The sequence below is a fragment of the Bos indicus x Bos taurus genome, chromosome 13 (assembly GCF_003369695.1).
Source record: "Bos indicus x Bos taurus breed Angus x Brahman F1 hybrid chromosome 13, Bos_hybrid_MaternalHap_v2.0, whole genome shotgun sequence".
Taxonomy (NCBI): domain Eukaryota; kingdom Metazoa; phylum Chordata; class Mammalia; order Artiodactyla; family Bovidae; genus Bos; species Bos indicus x Bos taurus.
In genome coordinates, this window is record NC_040088.1 from 7,321,745 (window position 1) to 7,339,656 (window position 17,912).

General features: G+C 42.8%; 1 protein-coding gene across 6 annotated transcripts in view; it reads right to left on the reverse strand.

Moving 5' to 3' along the window:
* Positions 1 to 17,912, reverse strand: part of NCOA3 (nuclear receptor coactivator 3) — a 122,483-nt gene that overhangs the window by 4,747 nt on the left and 99,824 nt on the right. For 4 of the 6 annotated variants that reach the window (XM_027558329.1, XM_027558332.1, XM_027558331.1 and 1 more), the window contains 8 exons: positions 17,692 to 17,827; positions 16,513 to 16,707; positions 11,608 to 11,871; positions 11,369 to 11,495; positions 9,968 to 10,139; positions 3,967 to 4,260; positions 2,591 to 2,695; positions 563 to 800 (listed from right to left, as the gene is read on the reverse strand). In XM_027558329.1, the coding sequence (XP_027414130.1) occupies positions 563 to 800; positions 2,591 to 2,695; positions 3,967 to 4,260; positions 9,968 to 10,139; positions 11,369 to 11,495; positions 11,608 to 11,871; positions 16,513 to 16,707; positions 17,692 to 17,827 (1,531 nt within the window). The remainder of the gene's footprint in view (positions 1 to 562; positions 801 to 2,590; positions 2,696 to 3,966; positions 4,261 to 9,967; positions 10,140 to 11,368; positions 11,496 to 11,607; positions 11,872 to 16,512; positions 16,708 to 17,691; positions 17,828 to 17,912) is intronic. The other 2 variants (XM_027558333.1, XM_027558334.1) reach the window with 2 other exon arrangements.

The following is a 17,912-nucleotide window of genomic DNA, read 5'->3' on the forward strand; positions in this document are numbered from 1 at the left end:
CTTTCTGACACTAGGACACCAGGTCACGGCCCTCTGCCCTCCAGCCCTCTTTAGAGCACAGGGCTGCTGTCCCTGACTGAGGGATGCACCCTCAAATGTCAGCTCCCCAAGAGATTCCTGGAGCCCCACTCCTTCATGCTTCTGGAACCTCACAGAGGCATGCCTTTAATTAACATGCCCAAACCACCAAGGAAAGGAACTCAGAAAGCCTACACAGCGCCTTCCTCTCACTGTTCAGCAATGGCAGAGTTCTACTACACTGGGACATACTGGGGCGGGGATGGCCTGGCCTGGTACGGCCTTCTTCCAAATTAAGATGTGAGGAACTGAAAAAACAAGACCAAGGCGGAGAAACCTCAACTATTGAACGATCATCTACCTCAATGACAATCACCTGTACACTGAAGTAGACAGTTTTGTTCTGCTATTTTTAGTTAATCTGTTTCTCTTATGAAATAGTAAGAGAGTGAATAGCATTTGTTTTCAACATACAACACATCTAGTGAACATTACGTCCTCAGGAGTGTTACTTGGGGGTAGACATGACCACTGTCAAGTGTACCGTAATTTGAAGGGTATGGAAACTGCTGGGGTGGAGCTTGCGGCATGGCAGGCCCAGCCAGGACCCCATCCATGCTAGGGGACGCAGTCACATTCGGGGGTGGACTGAAGGCCTGGGTTTGCTGCTGCTGCTGTTGCTGCTGCTGTTGCATCATCATCGCCACCCTCTGCTGCCGGAAGTGATGACTCAGCAGCTCTCTGCTGCGCTGGGCAACCATCTGAGCGTTAAGGAAACCCTGCTAACACCAGAGAAAAGAACACAATTACACACGTACAGCAAGAGTCAGCCAGTTTCACGTGTATGGTGCACGCATGACACATTAGGTATCAAAGAAAAAAATACCCAATGCTTTTCTTTATCATTAGAAAAAAGGAAATGCCCAATTCTCATTATGGTAACAGCTTTCTGACTCAGTATGGGGGTGGGTGTTGGGAGAGCAGAACAGGGACCTCCGTATTATTGGGGGCTAGGGGACAAAAGCAGCTTCCCAGGTGGCTCAGTGGTAAAGAATCCACCTGCCAAGCAGGAGAAGCAGGTTTAATCTCTGGGTGGGGAAGACCCCTTGGAGAAGGAAATGGCAACCCATGCCAGAATTTTTGCCTGAGAAATCCCATGGACAGAGCAGTTTGTCAGGCTATAGTCTGTGGGGTTGCAAAAGAGTCAGACACAATTTAGCAACTAAACAATAACACGGAGAAGGCGATGGCACCCCACTCCAGTACTCTTGCCTGGAAAATCCCATGGATGGAGGAGGCTGGTGGGCTGCAGTCCATGGGGTCGCTGAGGGTCGGACACGACTGAGTGACTTCACTTTCACTTTTCACTTTCATGCATTAGAGAAGGAAATGGCAACCCACTCCAGTGTTCTTGCCTGGAGAATCCCAGGGACGGGGGAGCCTGGTGGGCTGCCGTCTATGGGGTCGCACAGAGTTAGACACGACTGAAGCGACTTAGCAGCAGTGAACAATAACAACGGGATGAAAGCAGCCAAGTCATCAGGCTTTAACATAATTAGGAAACAGTCCTCAAAGTGAGAGAATATTTAGGAGTAGAACTTGAGGACAAACTTCTTAAAAACTGTGAAATAAAACAAAGGGGCAGGAATGATATTCTGTTTGGGGGAGAAACAAAAGAGAAGCCAAAAATACAGCAAAGGAGTGCAGTTACATGCAAAGAAGCGTGAATCCACTCCTGAAGGCCTTGGAGTCTCTCTAAACCTCTGACGGGGGAGAGCAAGGAGGTGATGTCATTAAAGCGCTGAACAAGGCAGCTGATCTGCCAGCTAGGAGAGACCATCTCCAAAAAGCAAACCTTAATCACCTTTTTAGAAATTATCCTAGCTCAGCTGATAACAGGATGTCTGATTATCAAGAAAATATACAGGTACTGGTACTTCCAAGCACACCTAAGAGAGTGAAAACTAGGCATTTCACAGTTGTTTAACAGTATTTCAAACCACAATAAGGGATTTTCGTTTAGTCATTTGCCTTGTGCACACTATGGAAATGCCTTAATACAGTGTCCAGCATGGGCTGGAGGCAGAGACCATTAAGAACATCCCTCCCACCATGGGAAATCAGTCATCTCAAAGACTGTCACTGAGAGTGGGATTATGAATTTTTTTTCCCCTGCTGCTTTAGACTTCTTATATCAAATTCTACCCAGTGAGAATGTAGTTTCACAATCCAGGACCAGAGAAAAGTTTACAGATTTATTATTTTCAATCCCTAAAAAGTAAGTGGTAGCAGTTTCACAACACAGCATGTGATCACAAAGGGAATTAACTTTAAAAACACCAATCAGTGGTTTAAAAAAAAAAAAAAGAACCTCTTCCTCCAATTCTTCCTAGTGACCAATAGGAAAAGATGAAGGCAAGAACGAAAGTGTGACAGGACCCTGGGATGGTTTCTTACACAAGGAATTTGAGATTGTGTACTCTTTGTTTAATAAATATTTCCTGAGAGTCAAGCAGGGGCCAAGCCTTGTGCAGAGCATTCAAGCCCTCAGCACGAAGAGACGCATCCTCACCTGGGAGTTGACCTGCGGCTGCATCATGGGCCTCATCGCCGTTGCCCCGCCAGCAGTGGGGTTTTCCATTTTCATTTCAAGTGCCTGACGGCTCTGATTCAAAAACTGGGGAGAGTCAGGGTGGTTAGGATGCAAGTGGAGCTCATTAATGAGGCCAAAACAACTATCTACACCCTCGGCACCACCCAGAAAGATCGTGACAACACCTCTAAACCCATTAACCTGGCTAAGTTATGGCTAAGCTAAACCAGGACACTCTCACATTTCAAAAAGGCTGGTGCTGAAAAGCCCCTGGCCAGCACAGCAGGCTTTCATGTTCACTATCAGAGGAAAAGTGAAAGTGCAATTCTACACCTTAAAGAGTATCTTCAACAGGAACCCAAAGGATTTATAAAGTCAATTTTCCCTGGCATAATTTAGGCCACTGGGGAAACAGCTTTAATTTTATAAAAGTAACAATGGAGAAAACTACTTCTGTTACCTCTTCCTAGGTAATTTTTATTGGAAAGAAACTGTAACAAGTAAAGGGATACGTGAACGCATTAGCACAGCTCTCCTGAGTAGCTACACTGACTTTAGGGAACATCAATGCAAGAGTCCTCAGCTCGCTGGATTCTCAGTTCACTCATCTGCTTATGTGGTTCAGTCTCCCCACATTTAAGAACTCTGCACACTCAAGATACAAAAAAATATAAACAATTAAATCCCTAAAACTTTGTTACGAACTAAGGAACAATGGGAAGAGATATTAAGAGAGCTCAAGTTTTATATCACATCTAGAAAGCAGAGGTTCCTTAAAGGGAGTACTCAAATCAATAAGGTTTCACAGTGTAGTGCAAGTCGCTCAGTCATGTCTGACTCTTTGCGACTCCATGGACTATACACAGTCATGGAATTCTCCAGGCCACAATATTGGAGTGGGTAGCCTTTCCCTTCTCCAGGGGATCTTCCCAACCCAGGAAGAACCCAGGTCTCTCACACTGCAGGCAGATTTTTTACCAACTGAGCTCAGGGAAGCCAATAAGACTTCAATCCTGTCTATTAATAGCAAGGACATTTTAATAATAAAAACTGTCTATCTCTAAGGCTATGAAGCCATCAAGAAACACTATTCTCCCCAAAGAGCAATCCTGACATTTTTTGTTTTTCAACCTGTACAGTGGAATATTCTTACAGAAAGGTATCCAATTCTAGTACAGCCACTCCCAGCAAGGAGCTGTCCACACAAACACAACGTTACACAGCAATGAAAACAAAAGGAGTTTCTTTAGTTGAGGAGGACAGAGAGCCAGTGGCGGGAGCTGAAGAACACAGTCTGAAACGGAAGAGGAAAATGAAGAGGAAGTGGCAAAGGCAATGGGCGTGTGACTGGTTACCTGCTGGCCCTGCAGCCTCTGCTGAAGCTGCATTCTAAGTTGCTTGGGAGTGTTTGTTCGGGGTCTCATGATGTTGGCCCGAGGGTGCATTCCTTGGAGAGGAAAACTGCCTTGCTGGTTCATCTGATTCATCATCGAGTTAAAAGGTGGTGACTGTCCCTGAAGATTAAAGCCTCCTTGCATCGGAGGCCCCTGCCCCGGGTATGTCTGCCCGTATAATGCTGCCTTCTGCTCCATCATTACTGCTGCTTCTTGGCCTTGGAAAGCGTCCTGTTTGGGCTCCAACGCTTGTCCCTAAACATCAAACACATAAATGAACAGTGAAGTACACATGCGGAAGCAACAGAAACCAAACCCACTAAAAGAGGTGAAAAATAAAGTCAATGTACGTGATGACGGTGATGTGGGATTTCACCACCAAAACCAAGCTCACTGCCTGAAGCGCCACGAGAGCGGAGACCGTGCCATCTTTTAACGCTGTGCCCTAGTGCCCATGCACCACAGGGTCTCACACAGAGAGGTGCGCAAATATTTTCTGAGCCAACTATCAACAAAGTACTGAGGACCTAGAGAAATACTGTTTCTTCCAAACAAGATTTCTGTACCAACAATGAATTCTCATGTACTCTGCCCAAGAATGTTTTTGAAGGTGGTAAGAGGTAAATTTAGTAGAGACAGGTAAATCAACAACAGTTCATGTCCCCTGGGGTGTAGTCACCACATGAGCAAAACTTAAAGGTGGTCAGTCGTCCACTACTATTTGTATCTGAGAAGAAAGAAACCTATTAATTCAACAAGTATTTATTTAGTGGTATGTGCCAGGTATCACTTCTCTGCATGCTAACCACACATACAAAGTAACATCCAGCAGAAAAACTAAACACTCTGAAGGAGGGGACAGCCTGCAGCGTTAAGATAAGAAAAGCCAGGCAGGTGCTGCGTTGGCCTTTATTTTCTCGTCCTCAAGCACGGAGTGCCACGCGTGCAGTCAACACCCTAACCCACACCTCACCCCTCGCGACCGTGACACCATTCTCAATGTTCTGCCCCCTCTCGGGGCTTTCCCTGGAGGACTGTTAAGAGTTCATCTGCACCAGGCCCTCTTCTTTTCTCTCACTCTCTCTCCCACTGGTGACAACTGTCAAGTGTCTGTCTCTAGCTCCAGGGCCTTGGACTCTCACTGTGCTCATGCAGAAGCCCATCCAACATCTTAACCCAGAAGGCTCAGGCATCTCAAACTTAGCATGTAGAGGACAAAAGGCATGATTATCAACAGTTCTTCCTACAGAAAAAAAAAAAGCCCAATTCTCCTTCAATCTTCACTACTCACCAAAACACATGGCAACATCATGTACCCGGAACTAAATGCCAGCACCTCGATTTCTCACAGTCTCCTTCCCAAGTGTGCAAGTGCACACGTGTGCACACACAGCCCAAGTCCTGCCAGCTTTTCCTCAGTGACGTATCGGATAGGCTTCTCTTCCTACAGTCCACTGCCCAAGACACCTCTACTCTGTGCCTCTTCTAGACAGCAATCTGACATTTCTGTTTACAAAGTAAATCATACTATTAATATAACACACCTGTATTTCTCTTGCTAACCCTGCTAAAATGACAGCAAACAAGTTAAAAGGTAGTATGTATCAAAAAAAAAAAAAGAGAGAGAGAGAATATTGAAGGCAACAAGATACAAAAATTTGAATAGGCATCTGGTAGACAGAAAGGAGAAAACTGAGAACCATTTACTTGCAGAGAAAACCCTCTTGAGGCCTGAGCCAATGTCTCCCGTGGAGCTAGGGCAGCACTCCGCTACGGACGGCAGAAGGTCAAGGAGTGCGCCCAGACAAGGGGCGGATCAGGAGTCTGAGCAAGAGCAGGGAGCCCCCCAGCTCCAAATGGCTGTATCTTCCACCTACTTCCACAAGGCCTTGGTTCAGGGACACCAAGCCCAGAAGAGGGGAGGAGCAGGGCAGGGACTGAAAACAGGGAATCTTAGATCCTTATAATTTCCAGTAAATTTTTATATTTTAGAACTTTATATCTTAAGCACTACAGGATCATCAACTTGCCTCCCCATCCCAGCCCCCAAAATGCAACCAGGTAATTTAAAAATTTCTAGGCAAGAAAGAGTGTTTTCTAGAAAATCTATATAAAATTCTGTATGGGGGATGGGGGCAATGACAACTCAACATGCTGCAGTCTGGGGGGACCTGAAATAAAGGCCAGTCTCCCCACTCCCACTTAGTCACTTTCAGTGAAGACAACTGATCCTGCATTCTTAAATATAAAAAGATAATCAAGGATCACCAGATAACTTGATGATGAAAGCTTCCAATATCAAAGTGACTCAAACAGGAAGTAACTTAAAAGTACAGAAGATTAAAAAAAAAATAAAAAGCCACCACCGAACCCATGTAACACCCAACATGTCAACAGACATCCCAGAAAGATCAGGAAAAAAAGATTAAAATCATTGAAGAAATATTTTTAAATGCCCCCAAACCAAAGGGAATATCTGCTTGTGTATTAGTAATACACAACAGAATGAATGAAACAAGACCCATATCAAGACAAAGAATCATGGAATTTCAGAGGGAAAAGATTCCTACATAATTCCAAAGAGAATAAATGGGTAACACACAAAAGTAGAGGAATCAGACTGGAATACGACTCAAGGACAACACTGGATGCCAGAAACTATGGAACTATTTTTTCATAAGAGGAAATTATTTTCAACTTAGAATTTCTGACACAGTTACACTGAGGGTAGAGACTGTATGTGCCCATGTGTATGCAGTGGGTACAGGCATGGGGGTGCTTGCTGAACAAACAGGATATAAATACAGACATAAAATTTCTTATCTAAAATGCCAAAACAAATTTTAAACTCTAAAAAAAAAAAAAAAGACTAAAATTTTTTCATTAGTACCCAGTGTATTTTACAGCAAAACCTGGCCTGAACCTGTATGAAGCAATACATAATCTCTATAATATCCCACTTAGTGTGATTATGTATTTTGCTGTAGAATTATTAGCTCATTTGATCACAGGCTACTGCCCCAAAATTATAGTATTGCTTGAAATTTATAAAGAGTATTTTGTAATATACAGTGTACCAATGCACCATTCTAACCTTCTAAAATCCCCAAATTCCTCAATTTCAAAGCATATCTGACACCCAGGTTCAGATAACGGACTATAAATGTGTAGTCAACTTTCAAATCCAGGAATCAATAGACAGAATGAAGCTGGTAAAAGAAATAGCTGCATAAGCATATTTCTTAGAAGTATTATCAAAATAAAGAGGTGAGTTTCACTATCTTCCAGTGAGGCAAAGGACTGTGGTTCTTCCATAAGCATATTTTTCTATCATTTTATTTTTCATTTAAAAACAGATTACTTTGCTAAAAAATAAAAATTACAACAAAAAAAGGAAGACCAGATTCAGCAGAGTAAGGACTCTGCTGACAATCCTTCCATGGCTTCCTAAGACACAGAGAAAGTACCTCCCCCAGCTCACACCACTCCCTCTTTGCTCTTGGCAACCTCAGCCACTTCCTAGAACCCACAAGCTCTTTCCTAGCTAAGCACCTTTGAGTTAGCTGTTCTTCTTCTAGACTATCCTTCCCCTAAGATGTCTGCCTAGCTGGCTCTTTCTCATCCTTCAGGTATCAACTTATATGTCACCTCTCCAGAAAAACCTTTCTTATTCGAACCAGTCCCCATTAATCTCTATCTCATCAACCTGGATTTGAAAACAGAAACATTTTTAAACTAAAGAATGAACTATAAACAAGCTCCCACTAAAAGAAACTTGGCAAACTATTTATAATACACTGGACAAGTTAACCGTCATCCTGTAAACATGTTTAGAGACGTTTGAATATCCCGCCCCACCCTAAGAAAAGGTTCCTTAAATAAAATGGTCTCATAGCATTACATGCCTTTCCTAGTACCTGCTCCTTCATCATGCCTACTTCCATCAGTGTGGTTCCATGCCTGAGCTCTGGGAGCAGGAAATTAAGTTGTTCACTATTGCTCCTCAGTCTCCAAGAAAAGACTGATTGGCATACACAAGATAAGTATTTCTAAACAAAGGAAAATGAAAAGTCGAAGTTGCTCAGCCGTGTCCGACTCTTTGCCACCTTTGGACTATACAGGAATTCTCCAGGCCATGGAATTCTCCAGGCCAGAATACTGGCGTGGGTAGCCTTTCCCTTCTCCAGGGGATCTTCCCAGCCCAGGGATCAAACCCAGGTCTCCCACATTGCAGGCGGGTTCTTTACCAGCTGAGCCACCTGGGATTCAACAAGCAAATTAATAGCTAAACAAAAAGCACCATTTGAGAGCAACAAAATAAAATCCCATCGGAACTATTAAACACATCTCAATCACCAGAAAACACAAAATATGTTCAATCTTGCTAAACAGATAAATATGATTTAAAACACGAATCTGTGTCGGCCATTAGACTGGCAAGAACAATCATGTTCAGTACTTGTCCAGTCACTTGCTCATTCACACCGTGGGTTCTCTCCTCTTCGGGGGCCGGGCCAGCAGTGCTGGTGAGGGGGACGGACTGTAGCCATCACACGCTGCTGTAGAAAAGCAGCTGTGCGATCGTTCAGGAAAACCACCCGAGAGTATGTAGATAAATCTCTAAAATAAGCACTCTAACCCAATCATCCTTTCTCTTGGATTGTGGCTAAGAAAACAGCCTCCGTGAACAAGATGGATGTAATTCACAGAATTATAACAATACTTAGGAACAATTACATTTTCATCAGTAGATAACTGGTTAAAGAGTGTTTAACAAAATGGATATTATCTGACCGTTAAAGATGTATATGTTAAACAAAAAAGATGACTTTCTTAAGGTAAAACAGACCTCCAAAGTATATTTAGCCTACTCTCTTTTTATATACATACACTCAAAAGTTACTTATGATTCTTTGTGCCAAGAGTATGGAGGATGTTCAACTTTTTAAAAACATATGGACTTCTGTGATTGTCAGATTTTTATATAAGCACCATTAACTATTTTATCATGAGGACAAAGACGCTATTTTCAGCTTCGGTAAAATCCCAGCAGCAGTTAGTTTCCTGGTCCTCATGTGACCCTCACGTCCTCCCCCAGCCAGTAAGACGCCACTCCTCCCCAGTAGGGTCACAGACGGCTGGTACCCCCAGGAGGACATCATCACTGCTCTGCATTTCTCACCCACCCTTTAAAAAGCTCTGTAGAGTGCTGCCACATTAGAGTACACACGTTTTTATACCTGTCTGTTTCCCCAACAAAGCCTGAGAACCAAGACCATTCCCCGCTTATCCCTGAACACACAGACTGAAACAGTGCCCCTAAACATGCATCCTATATATGAAAAGATCCACTACAAAATTTATGTTTCAAAAAATAGATTCATAAAGGGCATATTTTCATACAGCTGAACAGATGACTGCAAACAGGAGATGGTGGTGTTGAGATGGTCACAGATTTACCACTGTAAACAGGTTTTGTTTACCACACAAAAAAAAGTCTGTCTCCTCAGGGTATACACTCGTCTGCTAGGTAGTAAAGAGAAGTTAATTATAAAAATAAGGATTCAATATTATAACATAAGCAAAAAGCAGCATTTTAAAAACCGCATAGTGGTTTTAACTGGATCATTTCTGTGGGTGCCTAAAATGTGACATCTTTATAAAACAGCAAACTGCTGTTTGTTCTATCACAATTAAAAAGTATTTTCTAAATTTAATGCTCATATCCATGAACACAGTGCTTTATCATAAGGAAAAGGAAAGATTAGGTGCTGTCATACATGGCTTCTCTCTCACAGACACACATTCTCCCCTAGTTCCATGGTACACAAGTTCAGGAATGCCCAGAGCTCTGTTACACACACACACGCACGCACACCACACACCACACACGCACGCACACACTCTTCTACTTCCATGGTACACACACATGCACTTCTACTTCCATGGTACTGCTACCTACCTGATTTACAAGTTCAGGAATGCCCAGAGCTCTGTCAATCTCTTCCAGGCCTGTGGCATCTGTGTTGCTCAAGAGTGTGTGCAACTGGTCCAACAGTGCTCTTTCATCACTCTGGCCTTCTAGGTTAGAAGGTGGCCCAAGGAGATCATCCAGGGAATTCCTAAGAATTGGCCTAAAAAGAGACATGTAATCAACTTCAATGGTGCCTTTCCTCTTTGGAAAAAAAGGCAAAGTAACCCCACACGATATTTTTAACATGCAGTAACTCAAATGATACAAGTATTCATTATAAACTAACAGAACAGCAGACTAGAACAAGTGGCATCAATTTAAATTCAAGACCCATCATTCTAAACCTCACCAGGTCATCTTCAACCACCATATCCTAGCTCACAACTTCCAACCCCACCACCAAAACGTAGCTGCTAGATATTTAGAGGACAGCAGAGATTTGGCAGGGGCAGGGAGAAGGATGAGAGGAATGCAGAGGGCAGTGTTTTCAAGACCCTACTAGAAGAGAAGTGACAGTTAGGATACTTGCAGGTTGGAAAAATCAAAAAAAGAAAGAAAAAAGGGAGACATGCTGAACTGAGTCTGGGGATCTACCAAAATAACCTGGTTTCACACATGGCCCACAGAGCTCACGTACGACACACCCCACACACCCACAGCAATGCCACAGCTTTCCAACATATCACAGGAGCATGGAGCTAGACAATATATCCAGCCTCAGAAAAATTCTGTGATGAAACTATTCGCTCTCTACCGAGCAGAGAAACAATCAAGCTAATAAACTCAAGTAATCACACTTCCATCTTTTCAACAGATCAATTCGTTTTCATTTGTTTAATTTATTGTAGAACTCAAGTTAAAGCTGACATTGACAGAGGGCCTCTTTCATGCAAATGAGTTACTGACCAAGCTGAAAAGTGAAATACAGGCATAATCCACAAAAATAGAAGAGCGCTTTATTTTACTTCCACCTTCATCCCTGAAATATTTTAAACAATTTTAAAAAAGAATTATCCAATCCTTAATAATGAACTTTTCAGAAAAGCAAGGCTCACCCTCCGAGCACCATTTATCTTGTCAAACTAGTGCTAGCTTATACCCCTCTGCGTGGAAGAGGACTGTTACATTATGAGAGACAACTGTGGCACACGGAAGCTCCAGGCATGACCATTCAACCGTCCTGATGGCTGACAGTACAGTGCTGTCTCTTCCCTCTCCAGTCACCACCACTGCCTGCTGTCTCGGCGTTATTTTACACACAGATGGCAATGAGTACCTCATTCATAGAGAGTTTTTCTCATTCTCTTCCAGGTTTGTTCCTATGCTCTAACCCCCTTCTACATAATCCAATGCTTCCATTCTCTATAGAGCCACTTAATAAAGCCCCACCTATTTTGGGTCCCATGAGGGCCTTGTTCCATGGACAACATGCCATCTGGCCAGGAACCAGGTTGGTTTGATGGTGCTGCTTGGCCATAAGGACTGACCCCCATCCCCATGGGAATCTCACCAGGCCCTGGGGGAGCAAAAAAAAAAAAAAAGGTGGGTGGGGTAAATGTTCAAATAAGTCAATGGCAAAAGTTGGCCTAAAACATCCAGTTTTCTTTTCTTCTGAAGGGGCTACTTACGCATCTGAAGCATCTGTGGCTGTGGCTGCTGCTGCTGCTGCTGCTGCATCACTGGTCTCGCACCTGGGATGCTATTGGACCGAAGTGGCATGGCGGGCATCGAGCCGCCCATGGCAGGTCTGGGTAAAGAAGCATTATAATCAGTTCCTGGTCTCCCCATGGCATTTGAATTCACAGGTTCCATGCGGCTGGCCTTGGAGCTCGGTAAGCCCCAATCTCCTGAGGAAGGCGCCTGATTCACAGTCACATTTCTGTTTGGCCCACCTGAAACAGAAATGATGAGGTATTTTCCATATTGGAAAGAAATTCTTATGTCATACAGATGCGATCATTAAGACACAAGATCCTTGACAAAAAAGTGCTTTGTCATTCTCAGATTAGGGCTGGCCAACAATTTCTGACGGGCCACCACAGGCACACCTTTGCAATACTGTGCTTTGCATATACTGCCACTTTTACAAGCTGAAGATCTGTGGCAACCCTGTGTTGTCATATGATGGCTAGCATATTTTAGCAATAACATGTTTTTAAGTTAAAGTATGTACATTCTTTTTGATACGCTTCATGAGTTTCTAACAGCAAGTATACAGATGTGATTTGCCATTCTCTCCTCTAGTAGATCACGTTTTGTCAGAACGCTCTGCTATGACCTGTCCATATGGGGTGGCCCTATACAGCATGGCTCATAGCTTCATATCAAAAAGATATGACACCAAAAGATGAGTCCCCCAGGTCTGAAGGTGTCCAGTATGCTCCTGCGGAAGAGTGGAGGACAACTACTAACAGCCCCAGAAAGAATGCAGAGGTTGGGCCAAAGCGAAAACAACACTCAGTTGTGGATGTGTCTGGTGATGAAAGTAAAATCCGATGCAGTATAGAACAGTATTGCATAGGAACCTGGAATATTAGGGTACACGAATCAAGGTAAATTGGATGTAGTCAAGCAGGAGATGGCAAGAATAAACATCGAGATCTTAGAAAACATTGAACTAAAATGGACGGGAATGGGTGTATTTAGGTGACCATTGTATCTACTACTGCGGGCAAGAATCCCATAGAAGAAATGGAGTAGTCCTCATAATCAACGAAAGAGTCTAAAATGCAGTACTTGGGTGCAACCTCAAAAATGAAAGAATGATCTTGGTTCATTTCCAAGGCAAGCCATTCAACATCACAGCAATTCAAATCTATGCCCCTACCAATAAGGTCGAAAAAGCTGAAATTGATCAGTTCTATGAAGACCTAGAAGAATTCCTAGAACTAACACCAAAAAAAGATGGTCTATTCATCACTGGGGATTGGAATGCAAAAGTAGGAAGTCAAGAGATACCTGGAGTAATGGGCAAGTTTGGGCCCTGGAGAACAAAATGAAGCAAGGCAAAGGCTAACTGAATTCTGCCAAGAGAATGCACTTGTCATAGCAAACATCCTGTTTCAACAACACAAGAGATGACTTTACACATGGACATCACTAAATGGTCAATATCAAAATCAAGGTGATTACATTCTTTGTAGCCAAAGATGGAGAAGCTGTATACAGGCAGCAAAAACAAGACATGAAGCTGACTGTGGCTCGGATCATCAAACTTCTCATATCAAAATTCAGGCTTAAACTAAAGAAAGCGGGAATAACCACTAGGCCTGCCAGGTAGGACTTAAGTCAACTCCCCTATCAAAATACAGTGGAGTAATGAGTAAGACTCAAGGCATTAGATCTAGCTAACAGTATGCCTGAAGACCTATGGACGGAGGCCCATAATATTGTACAGGAGACAGCAAACAAAATCATTCCAAAGAAAAGGAAAAGCAAGAAGGCAAAGTGGTTATCTAAGGAGGCTTTACAAATAGCTGAAGAAAGAAGAGAAATGAAAAGCAAGGGAGAAAGGGAAAGGTACATCCAACTAAATGAAGAGTTCCAAAGAACAGAACAGAGAGGCAAGATGGCCTTCTTCAATGAACAGTACATAAAACTAGAAGAAAACAAAAGGAGAAAGACCAGACACCTCTTCAGGAAAACTGGAAATATCAAGGGAACATTTTGCCCAAAGATAGGCACAATAAAGGACAGAAATGGTAGAGACCTAGTAGACACTGAAGAGACAGAGATGAAAAGAATACAGAGGAGAACCATAAAAAGACCTTAATGAACCACATGACTATGATGGTGTGGTCAGTTACCCAGAGCCAGATGTTCTCGAGACTGAAGTCAAGTGGGCCTTAGGAATCTTGCTGTTAATAAAGCTAGCGGATGCAATGGAATTCCAGTAGAGCTATTCAAAACCCTAAAGAATCATGCCATCAAGGTGTTACATTCAATATGTAAGCAAATCTGGAAGACCTAGCAGCGGCCACAGGACTAGAAAAGGTCAATCCTCATCCCACTTCCCAAGAAGGGTAGTACTAAAGAATGTGCTAATCATCGGACAATTGTACTCATCTCCCATGCTAGTAAGGTCAAGGTTAAAATTTTGCATGCTAGGCTTCTGCATTACGCTAACCAAGAACTTCCAGAAGTCCAAGCTGGGTAGAAAAGGAAGAGGAACCAGAGATCCGACTGCCAACATTTGCTGGATCATAGAGAAAGCTAGGGAATTCCAGAAAAACATCTATCTCTGTTTCAATGACTAAGCTAAAGCCTTTGTGTCGATCATAACAAACCATGGAAAGCTCTTAAAGAGATGGAAATACCAGACCATCTTATCTGTCTCCTGAGAAACCTGTATGCAGATCAAGAAGCAACTGTTAGAACCCTGTATGGAACAAGTGATTGGCTCAAGATTAAGAAAGGAGCACAACAGCACTTTCTGCTGTCACCCTGTCTGTTTAACCTATATGATGAGCAAATCATGAGAAATGCTGGGCTGGATGAATTACAAGCTGGAGTCAAGATAGGCGGGAAAAACATCAACAACCTCAGATATGCGGATGATACCATTCTAACAGCAGAAAGCGAAAAGACTCTTGATGATGGTGAAGGAGGAAGGTGAAAGAGCCAGCTTAGAACTAAATATTAAAAAGACTAAGATCATGGCATCTGGCCCCATTACTTCAAGGCAAACAGAAGGGGAAAAGGTGGAAGCAGTGACAGATTTCCTCTTCTTGGGATCCAAAAATCACTGCAGATGATGACTGAAGCCAGGAAATCAGAAGACAGCTGCTTCTTGGCAGGAAAGCTATGAAAAACCTAGACAGTGTGTTGACAAGCAGAGACATTACTCTGCTGACAAAGGTCCATACAGTCAAGGCTATGGTCTTCCCAGTGGTCACGTACGGTTGTGAGAGCTGGACCATAAAGAAGGCAGAACGCCAAAGAACTGATGCCTTTGAACTGTGTTGCTGGAGAAGACTCCTGAAAGTCCCTTGGAAAGCAAGGAGATCAAACCAGTCAATCTCAAGGGAAATCAACCCTGAACACTCATTGGAAGGACTGATGCTGAAGCTCCAATATTTTGGTCATCTGATGTGAACAGCCGACTCACTGGAAAAGTCCTTGATGCTGGGAAAGATTGAGGGCAGAAGGAGAAGAGGGCAGCATCAGAGGATGAGATGGATGGATGGCATTACCAATGCAATAGACATGAACTTGGGCAAACTTCGGGAGATGGTGAAGGACAGGGAGGCCTGCCGTGCTACAGTCTATGGGGTCACAAAGAGCTGGACACAAACAACATTCTTTTTTAGACATAATACTATTGCACACTTAAGAGACTACAGTATAGGCTTCCCTGATGACTCAATGGTAAAGAATCCACCTGCCAATTCAGGAGGATCCCTGGTTTAATCTCTGGTCCGGGAAGATCCCACATGCCTTAAAGCAGCTAAGTCCATATGCCACAACTATCGAGTCTGTGCTCTAGAGCGTGCTGCTGCTGCTGCTGCTAAGTCGCTTCAGTCGTGTCCCACTCTGTGCAACCCCATAGATGGCAGCCCATCAGGCTCCACCGTCCCTGAGATTCTCCAGGCAAGAACACTGGAGTGGGGTGCCATTGCCTTCTCCAATGTATGAAAGTGAAAAGTGAAAGTGAAATCGCTCAGTCATGCCCGACTCTTCTCAACCCCATGGACTGCAGCCTACCAGGCTCCTCCATCCATGGGATTTTCCAGGCAAGAGTACTGGAGTGGGGTGCCATTGCCTTCTCCGGCTCTAGAGCCTAGGAGCTGTTAAGTACCGAAGTCTACGTACCTAGAGTCTGTGCACCACCACAACTGAAGCCACCACAACGAGAAGCCCACACACCACAACTAGAGACTAGTGCCCATTCGCCAAAACTAGAGATAAGTCCACACAGCAATGAAGACCCAGCACAGCCAGAACTATATAATTCAAAAAAAAAAAAAAAAAAAAGCGAGACTACAGTATAATGCAACCTAACTATTATGCACTAGGAAATCAAAAATTTCACGACTTGCTTTATTGTGAAGACTCCACGTCCCCAATGCAGGGGACCCAGGTTCACTCCCTGGTTGTGGAACTAAAATTCCACATGCCACATGGCACAGCCAAAAAATAAAGAAAAGAAAATGCCTTGGACAGAAAGCCTCCTTGAGAGTTTAAATCACCAAGACACAGAATAAGCGAAGGATGCTCATAAAAGAAACATGCTCCTGTTATTCAAAATCCTATTTAACTCTATTTCAGTGGCTGTAAGTATTTTAAATTTGCTTTTCCCAAAAGAAATTTAAATTAGACCCTGATGCTGGGAAAGACTGAAGGCAGGAGGAGAAGGGAACGACAGAGGATGAGATGGTTGGATGGCATCACTGACGCGATGGACATGAGTTTGAGCAAGCTCTAGGAGTTGGTGATGGACAGGGAAGCCTGGCATGCTGCAGTCCATGGGGTCACAAAGAGTCAGACACAACTGAGCGACTGAACTGAACTGATATTAATTAGAAATAACATACCCATATTTGAGCCGTAATTTTCCTGATTATCCATCATTCTTGGATTGCCGCCCAACATGGGTTGCTTTGGTAACATGGGGAAAGCACCAATATTCTTTACTGGAGGACTTGAGCCAACGGAAACAGGACTGTCTAGAGATACTGCCCGGTTATACGGAGGACGGACAGACTGTACAGGCTGCGGACTCCTCAAACCTGTTAAAAACACAGAAGCATGATACGTAAGTATCTTCTGATGGTGCAGTACATAATTAAGTACAAAACATAAATACCAATACCACCCACCCAAGAATATCTTTCTTCCCAAAATGAACACTGTCTTTTTTTACAAAATAAACACTTAGCACCAAAAGAAATTCAAAAGAATAAAGAAAATTGGCCTCCTATTTCAAATAAAGTAAAAAAACAAGAGTCCTGGTGTTTGCTGAAGTACTGGGCACTTTTCTACAGCCTGACATAGTCATTCACATTCAGCTTCACTTTATATTAAATAGTAAAGATTTTACCAACGTTTCAAGGTCCTGGAAGTTCTTCAATATGCATACTTAAAGTTTAAAATTTTACATTTAAATATAACCAGATAAGTTGCTTCTAGTCAAATAAGGGCTATAACATAAAGTTTCCAAATTTTTTTCCCAATCCATTAGACTGATCTAATTATCTATGCATTATAGTTGAGGAAACAGTGCCACTAAAAATGAATAACCACCTTTCCAGATAATTGTGGGATTACTCTTTTTCAATTGATACATGTAATATATCCTTGTTACGCTGATGAATCTAGAAGTACTCAGGTACAGGCAAAAAGTTAGGTGAAACCAGCAAACACCAAAGTAAATTAGTATCAAAGGACAAGTTTTGATTTGCTTTTTAATCTGATTCTCTGTGGCCAAGACAAATAAAGGTACTAGTAAGGACCGAGAACCTACGACTCACCTGTAGCAACCAAAGAAGAATATTTTCCTATAAGTTACATGATTGCTGGCCCCATATTAGTTAGAAATAGGAAACTGTACAAAAAGGTTTTTAAAGCATCTACGTTATAAATTAGTAAAAAAAAAAAAAAAACTAAGGCAGAGTACACGTTTTAAAGTTGGGTCCTAGTCTTAATGTAAGAGTACACACAGGTGTGCAGAAAAGTTCAAAAGGCAGCAAGAATAAAATCTAGTTCTTTCTTACCCAGAGAATTAGCTCCTTGAAACATCTGTGGCTTAGTTCCCAGGTTACTACCACTTGTGGGTATGGAATTATTGTAGAAGTCAGAATTAGTCAGATCACCAAGAATAGCATCTAGATTATCCAAGTCTCCGGATCCCTGAAAATATTTTTTTTTAATTAACCAGTGTTCATTACGAGATACATAGGTATAAACATATTCATCAGAAGAAACAAAACAGGAA